The 21499-nt window shown below is 47.4% G+C and overlaps 1 protein-coding gene across 6 annotated transcripts in view; it reads right to left on the minus strand.

Moving 5' to 3' along the window:
- pspc1 (paraspeckle component 1) overlaps window positions 1–21499 on the minus strand; it is a 159542-nt gene that overhangs the window by 117415 nt on the left and 20628 nt on the right. For all 6 annotated transcript variants that reach the window (XR_011935199.1, XM_072476822.1, XM_072476818.1 and 3 more), the window contains one exon: window positions 14452–14536. Coding sequence is in view for 5 of the 6 variants with exons in the window: in XM_072476822.1 (XP_072332923.1) it covers window positions 14452–14536 (85 nt within the window). In the remaining variant the exon portion in view is untranslated. The remainder of the gene's footprint in view (window positions 1–14451; window positions 14537–21499) is intronic.

Consider the following 21499-nt stretch of genomic DNA (forward strand, 5'->3'; position numbering starts at 1 on the left):
GATCAGCCATGATCTCATTGAATGGCGGAGCAGGCTCGAGGGGCCAGATGGCCTACTCCTGTTCCTAGTTCTTATGTTCTTATGTAAATTTAGAAGAATGAGGGGGTATCTTATTGAAACTTACAGGATTCTACGAAGCCTGGATAGAGTGAACGTGGAGAGGATGTTTCCACTTGTGGGAAAAACCAATACCAGAGGACACAATCTCAGACTAAAGGGACGATCCTTTAAAACAGAGATGAAGAGGAATTTCTTCAGCCAGAGGGTGGTGAATCTGTGGAACTCTTTGCCGCAGAACACTGTGGAGGCCAAATCACTGAGTGTCTTTAAGACAGAGATAGATGTGCTGTACCCAGCGCGGCTGTGGGTTACGCACGAGGAACGGGACTTTTATTTTGAGACGCCGGATGATGTATGGGCATTCATTAAAGAAAAGAAGCTGGAGATGATTTAAAGGACACCTAAGTTGTGGAGAAGTTTTGTAGCGGTGGCTTGTAATAGTGTACTGGTTTTTCAAAAGAAAAGAGATTTTATGTCGTTCTGGGTGAAATTATGGGCTGCGGTGATGGTTGTAGGGTGCTTTGTCTTGCAGGGATTTGATGTGGGGTGGAGGGGTTCTTCAAGTTAGAGCTTTTCTTTGGGAGACTGGGTTTTGTCTTAAGGGGCTGTCCCTTCACTGGTTTCTGTTAATTGCATATTTTGGGGGGGGGGTTTCTGCTGCTGTTTACTCACTGGGGAATGTGATGCTGTTAAAAGGTGTATTCATGTGGGGGGAGAGGTTCGATCAATAGGGAGACAGACTGGCTGGGGCTGGGGTAATCGGGGTCAGCATGGTTAAACTGGTACCTGACCTGGGGGATGAGGTTTCTTGTGCTGTTTGGGGGGGGGGCTGCTGCTTTGCTGACAGGGAAGGAACTATTGCTGGGGAATAAACGGGAGGTCGGGAGCGGCTGCTGCTCATGGGGGTACTCGGGGAAGCGGGGGCGCGGGACAGGCCTAAAAGGGGTGATGCCTAGTCGGTGGGGTTGGATGGAAGCCCCTTCGTCCAGGCTGATTACGTGGAATGTGAGAGGACTGGATGGGCCGGTCAAGAGGGCTCCCGTGTTCGCACATCTAAGGGAACTGAAGGCAGACGTGGTTATGTTACAAGAGACACATCTTAAGGTCATAGATCAGACGAGATTGAGGAAGGGTTGGGTTAGCCAGGTGTTCCACTCAGGGCTGAACTCAAAGACCAGGGGGGTAGCAATTTTGATTAGTAAGCGAGAGGCATTCGAGGCTGGGAGAATCGTGTCAGATAAGGGGGGGTAGGTACATAATGGCGTGTGGAAGGTTGGAGGGTGTACGAGTGGTGCTCGTGAACATATATGCTCCGAATTGGGACGACGTGGAGTTTATGAGGCAGGTGTTAGGTAAGATCCTGGACTTAAGAGTCACACAACATGATCATGGGGAGGGGGCACTTTAACACGGTCATTGATCCGGAATTGGATCGGTCAATATCCAGGTCAGGGAGGAGGCCGGCTGTGGCAAAGGAATTGAGGGGATTTATGGCACAGGTGGGGGGGGGGGGGAGATAGACCCATGGAGGTTTTTCGGCCGAGGGCGAAGGAGTTTTCGTTTTTTTCCTCACGTCCATAAGGTTTACTCTCGTATTGACTTTTTTGTTCTGAGCAGGGCGCTAATACCGAGGGTGGTGGGGACGGAATACTCGCCAATTGTCGTGTCGGATCATGCCCCGCATTGGGTGGATTTGCGGGTTGGCGAGGAGAGAGGGCAACATCTGTTATGGAGACTGGATCTGGGGTTGCTAGCGGATGAAGCGGTCTGCGGGCGGGTGAATAAGTCCATCCAGAACTACTTGGAAACAAATGACACGGGAGAGGTATCTGCAGCGACGGTGTGGGAAGCTCTGAATGCGGTTGTTAGAGGGGAGCTAATTTTGATTCGGTCCTAGAGAGAAAAGAGGGAACGGACGGAGAGGGGGAGATTAGTGGAGGAGATACGCTGAGGCCCCAGACGCGGGGCTCCTGAGGGAGCGGCAGAAGTTGCAGGCGGAGTTTGAGTTGTTGACTACAGGGAAAGCAGTGGAACAGTTGAGGAAGGTAAAAGGGGCGGTTTAGGAGTACGGGGAAAAGGCGAGCAGGTTGTTGGCGCAACAGCTTAGGAAGAGAGAGGCGGCCAAGGAGATTGGTAGAGTGAAGAATAGGGGCGGCAACATGGTCTTGGACCCGGGGGGGGTGAACAAAGTTTTCAAAGAATTTTACAGTAAATTATATGAGTCGGAACTCCCAGCTGGTGTGGAGGGGATGAGGCAATTTTTGGATCGGTTGGAGTTTCCGAGGGTGGAGGAGGACCTGGTGGAGGGGCTGGGAGCCCCAATTGAGATTGAGGAAGTTATCAAGGGCTGGAGGGCAGGCAGTCGGGCAAAGCTCCGGGGCCAGACGGTTACCCGGTGGAATTTTATAAGAAGCTCTCAGGGATATTGAGCCCATTGCTGGCGTGGACGTTTAACGAGGCTAGAGAGAAGGGAATCCTCCCACCGACAATGTCGCAGGCCTCGATTTCACTTATTCGTAAACGGGAGAAGGATCCTGAACAGTGTGGGTCATATAGCCGATCTGGCTTTTGAATGTAGATGCCAATTTGTTGGCGAAGATATTGGCCACAAGGATAGAAGACTGCGTTCCAGGGGTGATAGGGGAAGACCAAACGGGATTCGTTAAGGGCAGGCAGCTCAAGGCCAACGTTTGGAGGCTTTTAAATGTTATTATGATGCCCTCAGAGAGAGGAGAGGCGGAGGTAGCGATGGACACAGAGTAGGCTTTTGATCGGGTGGAGTGGGAGTACCTGTGAGACGCGCTGGGAAGATCTGGGTTTGGGGAGGGCTTTATTGGCTGGGTGCGGTTGCTCTACTAGACACCTGTAGCGAGCGTACGTACGAACCGGCTGGGGTTGGGGTATTGTAAATTACATCAAGGGTCGAGGCAAGGGTGCCCCCTCTCCCCGTTATTATTTGCTCTAGCTATAGAGCCACTGGCCATGGCGCTAAGAGCTTCGAGCAACTGGCAGGAGCATCGGGTCTCGCGCTATGCGGACGATTTGTTGTTGTACATTTCGGACCCGCTGGAGGGTATGGGAGAGGTCATGCGGATCTTGGCGGAATTTGGCAGTTTCGCGGGGTATAAATTGAACATGGGGAAGAGCGAAATGTTCGTGATTCAGGCTGGAGGGCAGGAGAGACTGGGAGAGCTGCCGCTTAGAATGGTAGGGAAGAGCTTTCGCTATCTGGGGATCCAGGTGGTTCAGAAATGGGAGGCACTGCATAAGCTTAATCTAGCCCGGTTGGTAGAGCAAATGGAAGGGGACTTTAAGAGATGGGACATGCTCCCGTTGTCATTGGCGGGGAGTGTACAGACCGTGAAAATGACGGTCCTCCCCAGATTTCTGTTTGTCTTTCAGTGCCTCCCCATCTTCATTCCCAAGGCCTTTTTCAAGCAGGTGAACAAGATCATCTCGGGCGAATAAAACCCCACAGGTGAAGAAAATGTGGTTGGAGCGTAGTTGTGGGAGGGCGGGTTGGCGCTGCCGAACTTCTGCAACTACTACTCGGCGGTGAACATCGCCATGATTCGTAAGTGGGTAATAGGGGAGGGGTTGGCATGGGAGTGGTTGGAGGGGGCGTCTTGTAAAGGCACCAGTCTGGGGGCATTGGTAACGGCACCTCTGCCGTTCTCGCCGGCCTGGTACTCACAAGTCCGGTGGTAGTGGCGGCTCTGAGGGCAATGGAGAAGGCATAAGAAGGTGGAGGGTGCGTCGGTCTGGACCCCGATTTGTAACAGCCACAGGTTTGCACCGGGCAGGCTGGACGGCGGGTTCCAGAGCTGGCAGGAATTAGAAGGGTGGAGAATCTATTTATAGACGGGAGTTTTCCCATCTTGAAATGAAATTAAATGAAAATCGCTTGTCACAAGTAGGCTTCAAATGAAGTTACTGTGAAAAGCCCCTAGTCACCACATTCCGGCGCCTGTTCGGGGAGGCTGGTACGGGAATTGAACCGTGCTGCTGGCATGCCTCGGTCTGCTTTAAAAGCCAGCTCTTTATCCATGTGCTAAACCAAGGCGCTGGTGGATGAATTTAAACTGCCGCCAGGGAATGGTTTTAGATATTTGCAAGTGCGAGACTTCCTGAGAAAGCAGGTGCCAGCCTTTCCGCTGCTGCCGCCATGGGGGATACAGGATAGGGTAGTGTCCGGTACCTGGGTGGGGGAGGGGAGTGTCGGATATCTACCAGGAGCTGTTGGAGGCGGAGGAAACCCCGGTGGAGGAGCTTAAGAGCAAGTGGGAGGACGAGCTAGGTGGAGAGTTAGAGGCAGGTCTATGGGCGGATGCCCCAAGCAGGGTCAATTCCTCTTCTTCATGTGCCAGGCTTAGCCTAATACAATTTAAGGTGGCCCACCGGGCACATATGACGGCAGTGAGGATGAGCAAATTTTTTTGGGTAGAAGATAGATGCGTGAGGTGCGCGGGAACCCCAGCAAACCATTCGATGGGTCGAGTGGCCTAATTCTGCTCCTATGTCTTATGATCTTCTGGGATCTTCACAATAACTTCATTGCAGTGTTAACACAAGCCTACTTGCGACACTAATAAAGATATTAAAAGAATCAATAGGAATCGGGGGGGGGAAACTCATCCACTGATTGGAGTCATACCAGGCATAAAGGAAGATGGTTGTGGTGGTTGCAGGTCAATCATCTTAACTCCAGGACATTACTGCAGGAGTTCCTCAGGGCCAGATCCTAGGCCCAACCATCTTCAGCTGCTTCATCAATGACCTCAGTTCCATCATATTGTTATGGGCCAGGGTTTAGAGAACCCCAAAGTGTATCAGGGAGTTCACCTGACCCACAACTTTTACTAGATTGTGGAATGGGGAGCACATAGCCCACTCTACAGGCGTGGTACAGCAGAAATGGAAAAGTATTTTTTAAAGCAAAATAATGTTTATTCTATGAACTCAAGTTAACCTTTTTAAAACATCGTGAACATCTTAGCAACCATCAATTCAACTACAACCCGCAAATAATACAACACTAAGTAATCCTTTAAGCTTTCCTTTTAACATCCATAAGACTGAAAACACCTTTTACCAGAAGCACATTAGATTTACATTCACTACTGAGAACATTTATAATCCTGAATTCACCAAATGATCAAGAGATAGTCTTCTGAGGGCAGAGAGATCAACAGTACACCTGCTCTGTCTGGCTTCAGCTCCAACACTGAAAACAAAACTAAAACACAACCTGCAACAAACAGCCTAAAACAAAAGTAAAAAGCAGGCAGGCAGGCAGCCCAGCTCCACGCACTCTGACATCACTGCAGCAGTAAACACCCATTTCTTAAAGGTACTCTCACTCCAGATAATTATATATACACCCATTTATAAGCACCCATTTAAGGTACTCTCACATGACAATATGACCTCAGTTCCATCATAAGGTCAGAAGTGGGGATGTTTGCAAATGACTGCACAATGTTCAGCACCTTTTCGACTCCTCAGATAATGAAGCAGTCCATGTCCAAATGTAGCAAACCCTGGTCAATATCCAGTGGCAAGTTAAATTCCCCCCCCCACAAGTGCCAGGCAATGACCATCTCCTACAAGAGAAGATCTAACCACCGCCCCATGACATTCAATGGCATTGCCATCGCTGAATCCCCCACAATTAACATCCTGGGGGTTACCATAGATCAGAAACTGAACTGGACTAGCTGCATTAATACTGTGGCTACCAGGGCAAGTCAAAGGCTTGGAATCCTATGACGAGTAACTCACCTCCTGACCTCCACCAAAGCCTGTCCACCATCTACAAGGCATAAGTTAGGAGTGTAATGGAATACTTTCCACTTGCCTGGATGAGTGCACCTCCAACAAACTCAAGAAGCTAGACACCTACCAGGACAAAGCAGCTTGCTTGACTTCTCCCCATTCCACAAACATTCAAACCCTCCACCACCGACAAACAGTAACAGCCGTGTACCGTCTACAAGATGCACTGCGGCAATTCACTACGGTTCCTTAGACAATACCTTCCAAACCCATGACCACTGTCATCTAGAAGGACAAGAGTAGTAGATACCTGGGAACCCCACCATCTGGAGGTCCTCTCCAAGTCACTCACCATCCGGACTTGGAAATATATCGCGGCTCCTTCACTGTAACGGGGCAACATCCTGGAACTCCCTCCCTAACAGCATAGCGGGTGTACCTACACCTCAAGGACTGCAGAGGTTCAAGAAGGCAACTCACCACCACCTTCTGAAGGGCAACTAGGAATGGGCAATAGATGCTGCCTAATCAGCGACGCCCTTATCCAGTAAATGAATAGACATAGCTGCTACACTGCAGCAGGTGGTGCGGGAACCACCAAGAGGAAAAAACATACTTGACCTCATCCTCACCAACCTACCTGCTGCAGATCCACCTATACCGGAAGAAGTGACCACCGCGCCGTTCTTGTGGAGCCAAAGTCCAATCTTCACATTGAGGATACCCTTCAATGTTGTGTGGCACTAACATCACGCTAAATGGGATAGACTTCGAACAGATCTAGCATCACAAGACTGGGCATCCATGAGACGCTGTGAGCATTAGCAGCAGCAGAATTGTACTCAACCATAATCTGCACCTCATGGCTCGGCACTGGATACCGCAAAGGCTATGGCCACTGATAATATTCCGGCAATAGTACTGAAGACTCGTACGCCAGAACTTGCCGCACCCCTAGCCACGCTGTTCCAGCACAGCTGCAACACTGGCATCTCAGGAATGTGGAAAATTGCCCAGTTGTGCCATATACACAAGAAACAGGACACATCCAACCCAGACAATTACCACGCTATCAGTCTACTCCCATCATCAACAAAGCGATGGAAGGAATTATTAACAGTGCTATCACGTGGCACTTACTCAGCAACCTGCTAATGAACGTTCAGTTTGGGGTCGGCCAGCTCCTGACCTCATTATAACCTTGGTTCAAACATGAACAAAAGAGCTGAATGCCAGAGGTGAGGTGAGAGTGACTGCCCTTGACATCAAGGCAGCATTTGACCAAGTATGGCAACAAGGAGCCCGAGCTAAACTGGAATCAATGGGAATCAGGGGGGAAAGCTCTCCACTGGTTGGAGTCATACCTGGCACAATGGAAGATGGTTGTGGTGTTTGGAGGTCAATCATCTCAGCTCCAGGTCATCACTACAGGAGTTCCTCAGGGTAGGCCCAACCATCTTCAGCTGTTTCATTACCTCCCTTCCATCATTGGGTCAGACGTGGGACTTTCTGTCACACAAGTGCCAGGCAATGACCATCTCCTACAAGAGAGGATCAAACCATCGCCCTATGACATTCAATGATATTACATCGCTGAATCCCCCACAATCAACATATTGGGGTTACCATTAACCAGAAACTGAACTAATCCTATTAATACTGTGGCTACCAGAGCAGGCCAAAGGCTAGGCATTCAGTAATAGCTCATGAAATCAACAAAGCTACCCACAGCTCAATGACCACCAAGCCATTTAGATTAATTTATCAAAACCATATGTACATGAGATAACATACATACATCCAGATTTTATGATTAATCAAGACACCACATTCACTCGCCCAATCATAGAATTTACAATGCAGAAGGAGGCTACTCAGCCCATTCAGTCTACACCAGCCCTTGAAAGAGCAACCCACTTAAGCCCACACCTCCACCCTGTCCCCATAAGCCCACCTAACCTTTGGACACTAAGGGGCACCGCACAAACATCTGAGGCTGGAATTGAACTTGGGTCCCTGGAGCTATGAGGCAGCAGCGCTAACCACTGTGCCACCATGCCGCCCTAATGGTTAAGGCCACCACCAGGTTTGGTGCCAAGCTATCCAGACCACAAAATACTATGGTCGATCCCTTATTGGTGCCACATCTGACTGAAATTGGGCATGTATGAATGACCATTATAGCCAAACTGTTCATTAGAACTCCCTATTTACAATTGCACTGGCGTCACTTGAGCCTGAGCCAATCATGATGCCCTAACTGGGAATAAAAACAACTTCTGCCCTTACTCAGTCCGCATACCTCTATTTCCTGTGGCAGCGCATTCCAAGCATCCATCACTCTGCGTGCTTCGGATAATGTGGTGGCCAGAATTGCACGCAATACTGCAAATGCGGCTGAACCAAGGTTTTATATAGCTGCAATATGATTTCCCAGCTCTTATATTCAATGCCCCGGCTGATGAATGCAAGCATGCCGTATGCCTTCTTCATCACCTTGGCTGCTTGTGTTGCCACTTTTAGGGAACCGTGGACCTGCACGCCCAGATTGGATTGGATTGGTTTATTGTCATGTGTACCAATTTTCTGGAAGCAGCTCAACAGATCATTAAGTACATGAGAAGAAAAGGAAATAAAAGAAAATACATGATAGAGCAACGAAGGTACCGGCATTGGGTGAAGCATACAGGGGTGTAATGTTAATCAGGTCAGTCCATAAAAGAGTCCTTTAGGAGTCTGTTAACAGCGGGGAAGAAGCTGCTTTTGAGTCTGTTTGTGCGTGTTCTCAGACTTTCATATCTCCTGCCCGATGGAAGAAGTTGGAAGAATGAATAAGCCGGGTGGGAGGGGTCTTTGATGACGCTGCCAGCTTTCCCCAGGCAGCGGGAGGTGTAGATGGAGTCAATGGATGGGAGGCAGGTTCGTGCGATGGACTGGGCTGTGTTCACAACTCTCTGAAGTTTCTTGCAGTCTTGGGCCGAGCAGTTGCCATACCAGGCTGTGATGCAGCCAGATAGAATGCTTTCTTTGGTGCGTCTGTAAAAGTTGGTAAGAGTTAATGTGGACATGCCGAATTTCCTTAGTTTCCTGAGGAAGAATCGGTGCTGCTGTGCTTTCTTGGTGGTAGCGTCGATGTGGGTGGACCAGGACAGATTTTTGGAGGTGTACCCCATGGAATTTGAAACTGCTAACCATCTCCACCTCGGCCCCGTTGATGCTGACAGGGGTGTGTACAGTACTTTGCTTCCTGAAGTCAATGACCAGCTCTTTAGTTTTGCTGGCATTGAACGTTAGATTGTTGTCGCTGCACCACTCCACTAGGTTCTCTATCTCCCTCCTGTATTCTGACTCATCGTTATTCGAGATCCGGCCCACTATGGTTGTATCGTCAGCAAACTTGTAGATGGAGTTGAATTCAAATTTTGCCACGCAGTCGTATTTGTATAGGGAATATAGGGGGCTAAGTACGCAGCCTTGCGGGGCCCCGGTATTGGGGACTATTGTGGAGTAGGTGTTGTTTATTCTTACTGATTGTGGTCAATGTGTTAGAAAGTCGAGGATCCAGTTGCATGTGAGGAACCAAGTACTAGGTTTTGGAGATGTTGATGTTCCCAAGCGTTCTGCCACATACAGTAATTCATACCTAGATTTGATCCTCCAAAATGCATCACTTCACATTTGTCTGGATTAAACTCCATCAGCCATTTCTATGCCCCAAGTCTCCAATCTATGTGACAATCCGCGGCACTCTATCAACAACGCCACCGGTCTTCGCGCCCTCCAAAATGCATTGCCTCACATTTGTCCGGATTAAACTCCATCAGCCATTTCTATGCCCCAAGTCTCCAATCTATCTGACAATCCTCGGCACTCTTATCAGCAACGCCACCAGTCTTCGCGCCATCAGCTAACTTCCTGATCAGATCATCCACATTTTCCTCCAGATCATTTATATATACTACAAACGGAGGTCCCAGCACTGATCCTTGCGGAACACCACTCATTACAGATCTCCATTCAAAAAACACTCTTCCATCACTAGTAGCTGTCTTCTAGAACCAAGCCAGTTCTGCATTCATCTAGCCAGCCCACCGCGAATCCCATATGATTTTATTTTTTGTACCAGTCTGCCATGTGGGACCTTGTCAAACACCTTACTGAAGTCTATATAAACGACATCCACAGCCCGTCCCTTATCAATTTTGTCATTTCCTTAAAAAACATAATCAAGTTGGTGAGACATGACCATCGCGTGTGAAATCATGTTGCCTGTCACTAACTACTCCATTTTCCTGCAAATGTGCATACATCCTGTCCCTCAGTATCATTTCCAAAATCTTCCCCGCCACTGAGGTCAGGCTGGATTGACCTTGCTTCCTTTTTTAAACAAAGGAACATTGGCTATTCTCCAGTCCTCTGGAACCTCACCGGAGGTCAAAGAGGATGTGAAGATATCTATAAAGGCCGAGCTACATCTCCCCTTGCCTCCCGCAGTAACCTGGGATAGATTCCATCTGGCCCTGGGGACTTGTCTACCTTAGTGCAATTTAGAATACTCAACATTTTCTTCTTTGATATATTGACGTTCTCAAGAGGGTTCACACACCTATCCCTTACCTCAACATGTGTCATGTTCTTTTCATTGGCGAATACCAAACAAAGTACTCATTAAGTGGGCCTACCCTTTCTCTTGCTCCTAATATATGCATAAAAAGCCTTGGGATTCTCCTTGACCATGTTTGCTAAAGACATTTCACGGTCCCTTTTAGCCCTCCTAATTCCACGTTTAAGTTCCTTCCTACTTTCACTGTACTCCTCAAGGGCTTCGTCAGATTTTAGATCCTTTTGACTAAGCTTACAATTTCCCTGGTCATCTGTGGTTCCCGAATCCTGCCGTTTCTAATTTTTCCAGTGACATGCCTGCCCTGCACTTCAATCAACTGGTCTTTAAAAGCCTCCCACATGTCAGACGTGGGTTTGTCCTCAAATAGCTGCTCTCAATCCATATTCCCCAGTTCCTGTCTAATTTGAATGTATTGGCCCTCGCCCAATTAAGCACCCTCACCCAAGGGGCACTCTTGTCCTTATCCATGACTACTCGAAACCTTATGGAATTATGGTCGCGGAGTCCAAAATGCTTCCGACTGAAACATCAACCACCTGGTCTGGCTCATTCCCCAATATCTAGTCTAGTATGGCCCCCTCCCTGGTTGGATTGTCAACATAATGTATCAAAAGCTCTCTTGGACACATCTAACAAATTTCTCTCCATCCGAGCCTCTGGCTCCAAGGGATTCCCAGTTAATACGGGGGAAGTTAAAATCACCCATCACAACTAACCTGCTTTTTTCACACCTTTTCAGTATCTGACTACACAACTGCTCCTCTATCTCTTGCGTGCTGTTGGGAGGTCTACAGTACATTCCCAATGTTGTGATTTCACCATTCTTATTCCTGAGCTCCAACCAATAATGCTTCACTCCAAGATCCCTCCAATGTGTCTTCCCTCAACACAGCTCTGATCTGCTCCCTAATCAGAAATGCAACTCCCCCACCTCTTGTGTTTCCCCTTCTGTCCCGTCTAAAACAACAATATCCTGGAACGTTAAGCTGCCAGTCCTGTCCCTCCTTTAAACATGCCTCCGTAAGGCACTCAGTTCATCAGTTTTACCTGTTATACTTATTGCATTGAAGCAAACGCACTCCAGACTTACAGTCCTGCTGAGCCCTGCGGCTTCCCTCTGCCTTCTCTTACTCTGCGCTATGTTTATCTCAGTCTCACTTTTTCCTCCCAGTCTCTACACTTACTTGCCTGCTGTTCCCTGCCACACTAGTTTAAACCCTCCCGAACAGCACTAGCAAAACTCCCACCCAGGATATTGGTGCCGATCCAGTTCAGGTGCAACCAATCCTTCCTGTACAGGTCTCATCTTCCCCAGAAGACTTCCATACAAATCCATATATTTAAAGCCCTCCCACCAGCTCTTTAGCCATTTGTTCAAATGTACTATCTCCGTGTTCCAAGCCTCCCTAACAAGTGGCATGGGGAGTACTCCTGAAATTACTACCACAGAGGTCCTGCATTTTAGCTCCTGATTTAACTCCCTGAATTGTCTTTCCTTCAAGTTACAACTCAATGGCTATGTAGCCATTAATCTGGACACATCTTTTGTCTCTCTCTACTCTACCCATTACCACACCCTTTAGTTTTTTGTTCCATGAAACCTCATCATTTAGTCTCTCCTGTCCTCTACCCTATCACATATAGTCTTTGACAAAGTTAACCATCCCTCCATCCCAATAACATGTTCAAAATCTATTACATTTCTAACTTTCCTAGGTTCTGATGAAGGATCAGCACAACCTGAAATGCTAATTCTCTGATCCACGGGTGTTGTCTGAGCTGGTGAGTTTTTATTTCATCTCCCATTTTAGTAACAGCACATTAATTCTAAAAAGTACATTTTGACATTTTTCAATCAGCTTGGTTCATTTTGTAGCACTCTCACATCGAAGAGTAATAGACTGCAGTGTTACTACAGGGCTCGAGTAAATAATCTTGACTGGCACACTGTTGCAGTGTTGAAGATCTCTGGTTCAAGTGTGTGGCAGAAATTTGAGCATTAGTTATAGAGGGCTTTACTCTCATATCTAGCTAATATTCCGCTTTCAATCAAGAGGAAAAATTAACTGGTCATTCATTCCATTGCTGCTTGTTTTGCACAATCACAACACTTTTTAAAAGTATGTAGTGCATGGAAAGTATTTTGGAGGGAAACACTTAACGCAGTGATGGCACACATATAAATCCAAGTTCTTTTCTGACATGTGACACTTATTTTCCTGTCCACCTCACCCACCACATAACAGACAGTGAAGTTGTGCACACACCTGAATTGACCTCAGATGAACACAGGCAACTTCCAACTTTCAGCCAACAAACAATGGGTGCCAAGCATGATCATCTCCACATTGTGCTAATTCCTAGTCAATTTGAGGGATTTGTCACTGTTGCAGTTTTGAAACTAGTTTCTCGATGTTATTTCGATCTGTAGCAGCTATCAGTGACCAAATAGCTTCAACCCCAAAGTGCAAGCAAGGAAATGTTCTTTCCCAGATGCTGCAGGCCTGCTGAGTATTTCCAAATAGCAAATTGCTCACCTGGACACTCAAATTTTATATGGAAATATTGGGAGGTTGATAAGGTGGTAGTATTAGTATAGATTTCTACCAGAGTGCTTTAAACCAGTGGGCACTGTTATCAGCAAAAGAAATCAGGAATCTGAAAATGTGTTTATTTCTTTGTGTATGAAATGTTCCTTTATTTTATCCAGTACTGTGAAACACAATCCACATTTGAGGTCTTTCCTTTTCAAAATTAGGTTTAAGAAAGCCATCACTGCTGTGTTATTTAGTATTTTTCATGTAGCAGTTAGTTATAGCAGTGCCAGATATGGAGATGCACATGCTTCCAGACCAACCTGAAACCACAGCCCGTAATTTACCAGTGTGTTACATTTTGTGCATGTTTTTTGAGCAGATCTATCAGAGTAACATATGCCATTCGGCATCAAAGGGAAAGATTTTGTTGTAAACCAAAGTCAGCTAACTAGATGGAGCCTACCCCAACTCATTTAAGATGAGACACAAAGTGGCTGTAAATAGAAGGAACTACCATGCCACCAACCTGGACGCACATGTCAGCATCTCTTTGCCTGCACCACCCAGTTTCTCCCCACCATCGAGCTCAAATTATATTCCGGTTCATAATGACACCACCAAAATAGAAAAAAGTGTGAAAGTATCATTTCTCCCAATCAACACAATTAATTCCAACACATATACCGCATGACAGTGCCAAGTATGCACAATGCAGATTAGTGCACGCAGCAGTAACACAAAAGCCAAATCCAAAACTGGAGACAAATGCTAAAGTAGAATTAGTTAATTAAGGGCAGTACGGAAGCACAGTGGTTAGCACTGTTGCTTCACAGCGCCAGGGTCCTGGGTTCGATTCCCGCTTGGGCCACTGTCTGCACGTTTCTCCCCATGTCTTCATGGGTTTCCTCCGGGTGCTCCGGCTTCCTCCCACAAGTCCCAAAAGATATGTTGTTAGGTTAATTGGACATTCTGAATTCCCCCTCTGTGTACCCAAACAGGTGCCGGAATGTGGCGACTAGGGGCTTTTCACAGCAACTGCATTGCAATGTTAATATAAGCCTACTTATGACAATAAAGATTATTATTATTATACATACATCCAGGACTGTTAGAGAATTACACTAACAGGGCCTGAAACAAGCGTGCAGCATGGGAAAACTGTTCCACTTGAATAAGTTATTTCGAAGACACAAGTCAGCATTCAAACTGACATGGACAAATGACCCAAAATGTCACCAGCACACAGGAGAAAAACACATTTACTGAAAATCTGAAATGAAAGTTTGGTACAAGGTACAACCACCATTCTAATCTCCTCCACTGAAAAATGTGAAAAACAGAAGAGTCGGATCATTGAGCAAGCTTGTTAACACAAGTCTATTTTAATGTAAGTAAATGTTTCAGAAAAAAGAAGAAATCTTGTAACATGCTGCATGCTCTGAACCGGACACGTACCTCATTTCAATCTGTTTTCGCTTCTGCAGCTCTTGATTCCTCATTTCTTCCAGTCGTCTCAACTCCTCTTGGCGCCTCATCAAATCTACAAAGAACGATCAATCATTTTGACATGTGTTATAGAACACACATTAGATCAATCAATTTTAAATACCTCTTTCAGAGTGTTTGCACTGGACAAGTAGCTGTACAATATATTCATTAAATTTCCAGCGCTGCTCGATTTCACTATGGTGCAACACAATTATATAGCATACAAACAAGAGTTAGACTTCCAAAATAGCTACATAATTCCCAACACAGTAGCAGGAAATCATAGAGCCCAGATAACCCAATAATAGCAATGATCTTTGTTTAGTGGGAAGCCAGAGGACAGAGGATAAGAAAGCCTCTTTCAAAGCTAGCAGATGACAACTAAAAAAAGTACCAAGGGTGAAGATGAAATATGAGTGTAAGCTAGCTAGTAATATAAAAGAAGATTGCAAGAGATTTTTTCAATATAGAAAAGATAAGAGCGAGGCAAGAATGGACATTGGACCACTGGAAAATTAGGCTGGAGTAGTAGTAACGAGGAACAAAGAAATGGCAGAAGACATAAATAGGCACTTTGCATCTTTCTTCATGGTGGAAGACACTGGTGACATACCAGAAGTTCAAGAGAGCCAGTGAGCAGAGTTGAGCGTAGAAGCCATCACTAATAAAGTGCTGGGGAAGCTGAAAGGTCTGAAGGTGGATAAATCACCCAGGCCGGATTGACTACACCCCAGAGTTCTGAAGTCACGGAGTGTCTTTAAGACAGAGATAGAAAGGGATCAGGGGATACAGGGAGAAGGCAGGAGAATGGGGATGAGAAACATTTTGAATGGTTGAATATAGCTTATGGTCTTACAGACTACAAAACATTCCACTCAAAGATGTTTGATACCCCACTGGTACAAGCTTTAAAGAATGCATTTAAATATTCAAAGCAAGAAGCAAAAGACCTTTTTAAATATATCACAGTTAAGTTATTAGTGCCTGTGTTAAGCGCCTCACAACCTCCTGAATTTATGCAGAATACCCTTCAGCGCATGAGGAGCTGCCAGTCCCCAGGCTCATGAGATACATGTCTTTCAGTAGCTGGTTGGGCCACACGTCTTTCTCCCTGTATTCATCTGCCCTGCAATGGGCTCCGCCTACAGTCGACATATCTCACGCTCATCCAAGTCATCACCTTCAGGCTATCATCCCCCTCACACAACGCACAGAGCCATGGCCTTGTGCACAACCACACTATCAAAGTAGTGCAGGCCACTTAAATGGTCCAAGTGGATATTGGTGGCAATGGCAAAGAGCAGCTGGGAGCTAATCAAGCTGGCCTGGTGCATGTCTTCAACGTATCAGCTCGGGCTCCAGGTTTGTGTCAACCACCAAGTCCTGGTGCAGGTCTTGCAGCAGCCAAATGCGAGCCTGGTTCCCCAACTCAAATAAACACTTCCAGAACAGGTACAGGCCAGCTGCCGCCATTGCCACCAACTCCGTCCCTGGCCCTGTTAATGCTCTCAAGGAAGATCTGTGGCAGTTTCCTTTGCGCTGTATTTGTTCAGGTGACATTCAGAATTTCCCCCCAGATAGCACTTGCTATGTCTAGTGCAGCTGCATTAAGCAGGAAGGAAGGCAATGCTGTGGTTGAGGCAGGAACATAAACCAACATATTTTCATGTGACAGAATTATATTTGTTTAACTCATCTTCTTTCAGGAATGCATTAGGTTCACTAAACAAGAGAGAGCTATACTCCTACATGCGCTCACGTGATCATCATAACTTTGCCCCATTAACGCATCTTACAAACTAACAAATTACATGCACAGAACCTGCAAGTATGTACTTGCAAAACAGGAATCCCACAATGGCCAACTCACACTAGAGGAATGAATTGCACCAAAAGCATAGTTTAGAAAGTTCATTGGTGTCAGGTCAAAGATGAAAAAATGATGTTACGTTATCATAATTTCAGACCCCTAAACGGGGCAGGAAAATGGAAGAAGAAATATAGACAGACCAGAGTGATTAAATGGAGAAAACTGAACGCAGTATTTATAATTGTGTGCATATGTCCTGCCTTGAGCAATAGTTTGCCAATATTTACAAGAGGAGAGGCACTTGTGGATTAATATAAGTTGTAAAATGAAATTGGATAGTATTTAATTATGCGCTTGTAGCACAGTTGCTTCACAATAACTGGACGAGGAGAGCTGAAAATTAATGAAACATAGTATTTATAGTAAAAACGGCTGACTACTGAAAATAACCCTTTGAAGCACGATATGATGTTTATACCGTTTCACGGACTACACAATCGTATGCAAGTTGTTTAAAACAGAATGCGAATTTTCAGAAGGGTTCAATCTACAAAGAATCTTGTCTTCAATCAGCTGTGCCAGACTATGGGCAAGTATGTTTAAATATTAAGTTGCTGTGGTCTAAGAGGATACCAACAATTTCTTTCCTCAAATATTTAGAGTACCCAATTCATTTTTTCCAATTAAAGGGTCACTTTAGCGTGGCCAATCCACGTACCCTGCACATCTTTGGGTTGTGGGGGCGAAACTCACGCAAACACGGGGAGAATGTGCAAACTCCATACAGAGAGTGCCCCAGAGCCGGGATTGAACCTGGGACCACGGCGCCGTGAGGCAGCAGTGCTAACCACTGCACTACCGCGATGCCCTTAGATACCAACAATAAAGGTAAAACAAGGATAGGGATTTTGCTGAGGGATATATTAAAAAGCAGAACCAAAGCGGTAATAGTCTCTGAATTACTACCTGAGCTAATTGGCACACAATAAGCCTAAAGAGGTAAATGTGTGGTTCAAAGATTGGTGTGGGAGAAATGGGTTTGAATTCATGAGACATTGGCACTAGTACTGGGGAAGAAGAGAGCTGTTCTATTAGGACAGGCTCCACCTGAATCAGTCCGGGACCGGTTTCCTTGCGAATCGGATAACAAGGGCTGCAGGGGGGGTGGGGGTAAAGAGGAATCATACGAGAGTGGGGAAATTTGATAATAGAATAAGATGGCACCGTAAGCAATCACTTTGGAGGGTCCTGAACAAAGGGAAACTTCGGAGTGCAGGAGCTTACCCACGTGGCATCCACAGTTGGCAGCCAAGTTGGGTGTCCCCTGGGCAAAGGGGAACCCTGGAGCGCAGGAGGCCTGGCCTCAGGGTGAGAACGGTGTCCGCGGCCATTTTGGATGGCCCCCTAATAAAGGGGAATGCCTGAGTGCGGAGGCGCATCCACAAGGCAAGTGTGTTGATCCCACAGGAAGGGGGAGGGGGACAGAAAGCCCCCACCAGGATAGTCACCTGAAAGGTTAGGGGACTTAACGGCCTAGTTAAAAGATCCAGAGTCTTCGCCTAGCTGAAATGTATGAGAGCTGACATTGTCTTCCTCCAAGAGAAACACCCAAGAGAGAAGGATCGATTGTGGTAAGGAAGGGCTGGGTGGGACAGACTTACCATTCCTGCTACAGGACAAGGGCTCGGGGATAGCTATTTTAATAAGCGAGAGGATGATGTTACGGAGACAAAGATGGTCACGGACCCAGGGGGACGGTGCATCATGGTCAGCGGTGTCCTTGACGGTGTACCGGTAAGTCCTGGCGAACGTGTGCTCCCCCAACTGGAGCAACACGGAATTTATAAAGAAGACCATGGTGGAAGTCCGGGAGAGAATGGAGGACTTTTAACTGGGTACAGGACCTACTGACGGACAGATCAAACTCCAGAACGGAGAAAACAGCAGGCATGGCTAGAGAACTGGCAACGTTTATGGAACAGATGGGGGCAGTGCACCCATGGCAGTTCATACACCCAGGTGAGAAGGAATTTTCGTTCTTCACACCAGAACACAAAGTCGACACCCGCATCGACTTCTTTGTAGAGGGGAAACCAGAGCTTCCAGAGATAGTCAAAGTGGAATACTTCGTGATTCCAATCTCCGACCACACTCCGCACTACATGGATGCAACGTTGTAGATGGACTGTGCCCATCGGCCCATATGGAGGATGACATGACCCTCCTGTCCGACACGGTTTTCTGCTAGAGAACATCACAGGCAGCAGCACGGTGGCGCAGTGGGTTAGCCCTGCTGCATCACGGTGCCGAGTTTGCAGGTTCAACCCTGGCTCTGGGTCACTGCCCGTGTGGAGTTTGCACATTCTCCCCATGTTGGCGTGGGTTTCGCCCCCAAAATCCAAAGATGTGCAGGTCAGATGGATTGGCCATGCTAAATTGCCCCGTAATTGGAAAAAATAAATTGGGTACTCTAAATTTATTTTAAAAAAAATTTTAATAATTTTTTTTCAAAAAGACATAACAGGATATAGGCGAGTATATTACGAACAACCGGGACGGGGAAGTCTCACCTTCAGCACTGAAGGCCCTGGTCAGGGTAGAAATGATTGCTTGCAAGGCTCTTAAATATAGAGATGAGAGGGCGGCGAGGCAACAACTTGACTCCATACAGGAGGTCGACAGAAGATACTCCAGGGCCCCGACTGTCGAGCTTCTGGCGGAGAGGAAGCAGCTACAAAAGGACTTTAACTTGCTATCCACCAGGAAAGCACCATACGCATGGAGAGAAGGCCAGTCGCCTTCTGGCTCACCTGCTGAGAAGGCAGGCAGCGACATGGGAAATAGCGCGGGTGAAGAATAGCAGAAGCAGACTGGTAGCCAAACCAAAAAAGGTCAACAAAGCATTTGAGGTCTTCTACCGGGCACCCTCCGAGCCCCCCCGACGGGGACTTGGGGTGAAACGGTTCCTCGATGGTCTGGCCATGCCAGTCATGGGGAATGATAGATGGAAGGAGCTGGAAGCACCAATAGGACTGGAAAAGGTCATGGAGAACATCAGCTCCTCACAGGTGGGGAAAATGCCGGGACCAGATGGACTGTTACAAAGAATTTGCGCCAGCTCTCGCCCCGCACCCATGAGAGAGGTTCGAAGACTCACTAGCGAACAGCATCATGCATCCAACATTAACACAAGACAAAGACCCAACAGAATGTGAATTATACAGACCCATTTCGCTGCTCAATGTGGATGCAAAATTACTCGCAAAAGTCCTGGCCAAGAGACTGGAGAACTGCGTACCGGAGGTGGTCGCAGAGGGCAAGGCAGGCTTTGTGAAGGGCTAGCTAACTGATAACATCAGACAGCTGCTGAATGTGATACTGACCCATCCGGGAGAGAACACCAGAGGTGATCCGTCTCCTGGACGTAGAGAAGGCCTTCGACAGAGTCGAGTGGAAGTACCTCATTCAGGTATTAGAGTGGTTTGGGCTAGGGGCAGGATTCACCTTCTGTACAAAGTCCCCAAGGCGCGCATTCGGACCAACGCCACCAGCCCGGAATACTTCCAGCTGCACAGATTCACAAGGCAGGGATGTCCGCTGTCCCCGCTCTTGTTCCCCTGGCAACTGAACCACTGACGATTGCCATGAGAGATGCAGGAGGCTGGAGGGGAATCCGAAGAGGAGGCAGAGAGCATGGAGTCTCACCCTATGCAGATGCACCCTACACCTCGAATCCACGATACAGCATGAAAGAAATCACAACATTTTTGAGGGTTCGGAGCCTTCTCGGGTTACAAACCAACCTGGCAAGAGCAAAGTATTTCCGGTGAACCAGAGAGGGGGAGGGGCAGGGCTGGATGGTCTACCATTTAAAATAGCACAAAGCAAATTCCACTACGTGAGGATCCAGATAGCCCATGACTGGACACGGGTCCACATTTGGAATTTGACCAGTCTGGTGGAGGAAGTAAAAAAGGACCTACTGAGATGGGATGAACTCCCACTTTCCCTGGCGGGGAGGGTACAGACGATCAAGATGAACGTACTGCCCAGGACCCTCTTCCTATTCAGATCCATTCCTATCTACATCCCCAAGGCCTTTTTCCAATGATTATTTGGGTGGGTGGGTGGGGGTGGGGGGGTGAGAGAGGAAATCTAAGAATCCCCAAAACATTACTACTAAGGAGAAGCATGGGAGACCTGGATCTCCAGAACCTGGAATACTAAGACTGGGCAGCTACAGCCGAGAGCGAGGGGATAGGTAAAGAAACCAATTACGGAATGGGTGAGTCTGGAGGAGTCCTCCTGTACAGCAATGCGCCACAACAGCACCCCCCCCCCCGCAAACAAAACACGCAACTAGCCCAGTGGTGGTAGCAATCCCGAGAACCTGGAACCAGCTGAGGAGGCACTGCGGTCTGAGCGAGGTATCCACCATAGCACCCACCTGCGGCAACAGGTTTCCACCAGCCATGCTTGACGTCACCTGTAAGTGGTGGAGACAGGACGGGGGGGCGGGGCACTGAGTTAGGGACTTTTACATAGGTATAGACTAGTGACCCTAGAGGAAATCACAGAGCGATTGGAACTACCGAACGGACAGGAACGCCAACATCTGCAAATCAAACATTTTCTCCACAAGGAGACAACATACCCAAGCGCCTAGAGAGGCACAACATTGGAGGAGTTACTGGATGTGGACAGCCTGGCAGGGAAAGGGGAACAGCGGGGACATATACCGACGACTTTCCGAAAGGACATGCTCCCCACTGGACGAAACTAGGGAAAAATGGGAGAAGAGATAGGAACGGAAATAGGGTGGGGGCTCTGGAGCGAAGCACTGAACAGGGCAACTCCGCCTCCTCCTGTCCAAGGCTAAACCTCATGCAGGTTACAGTGGTGCACAGAGCACACCAGACAAGAACCTGAATGAGCAGGTTCTTCCTGGAGATGGAGGTTAAATGTGGACGGTGGGTAAGAGACCAGAGAAAACAAGGGGGAGGCCAGAAAGCGGCCGACACAGGGACCAGAGAGCCCAATGCAAGGCCACACGAAAGAGAACCCTCAAAAGCAGTTGAGAACAGGATAGGAAGAGGAGAAAAGAAAGGATGGGAGGCCAAGTAACAGGGCACTGTCCACAGATAAACACTGAACAACCACCACTGTGAAGTAAAGGGCCAAGGATAAGACCCTGAAACAGCAAAA

This window comes from Scyliorhinus torazame, chromosome 15 (genome assembly GCF_047496885.1).
Source record: "Scyliorhinus torazame isolate Kashiwa2021f chromosome 15, sScyTor2.1, whole genome shotgun sequence".
Lineage (NCBI taxonomy): Eukaryota > Metazoa > Chordata > Chondrichthyes > Carcharhiniformes > Scyliorhinidae > Scyliorhinus > Scyliorhinus torazame.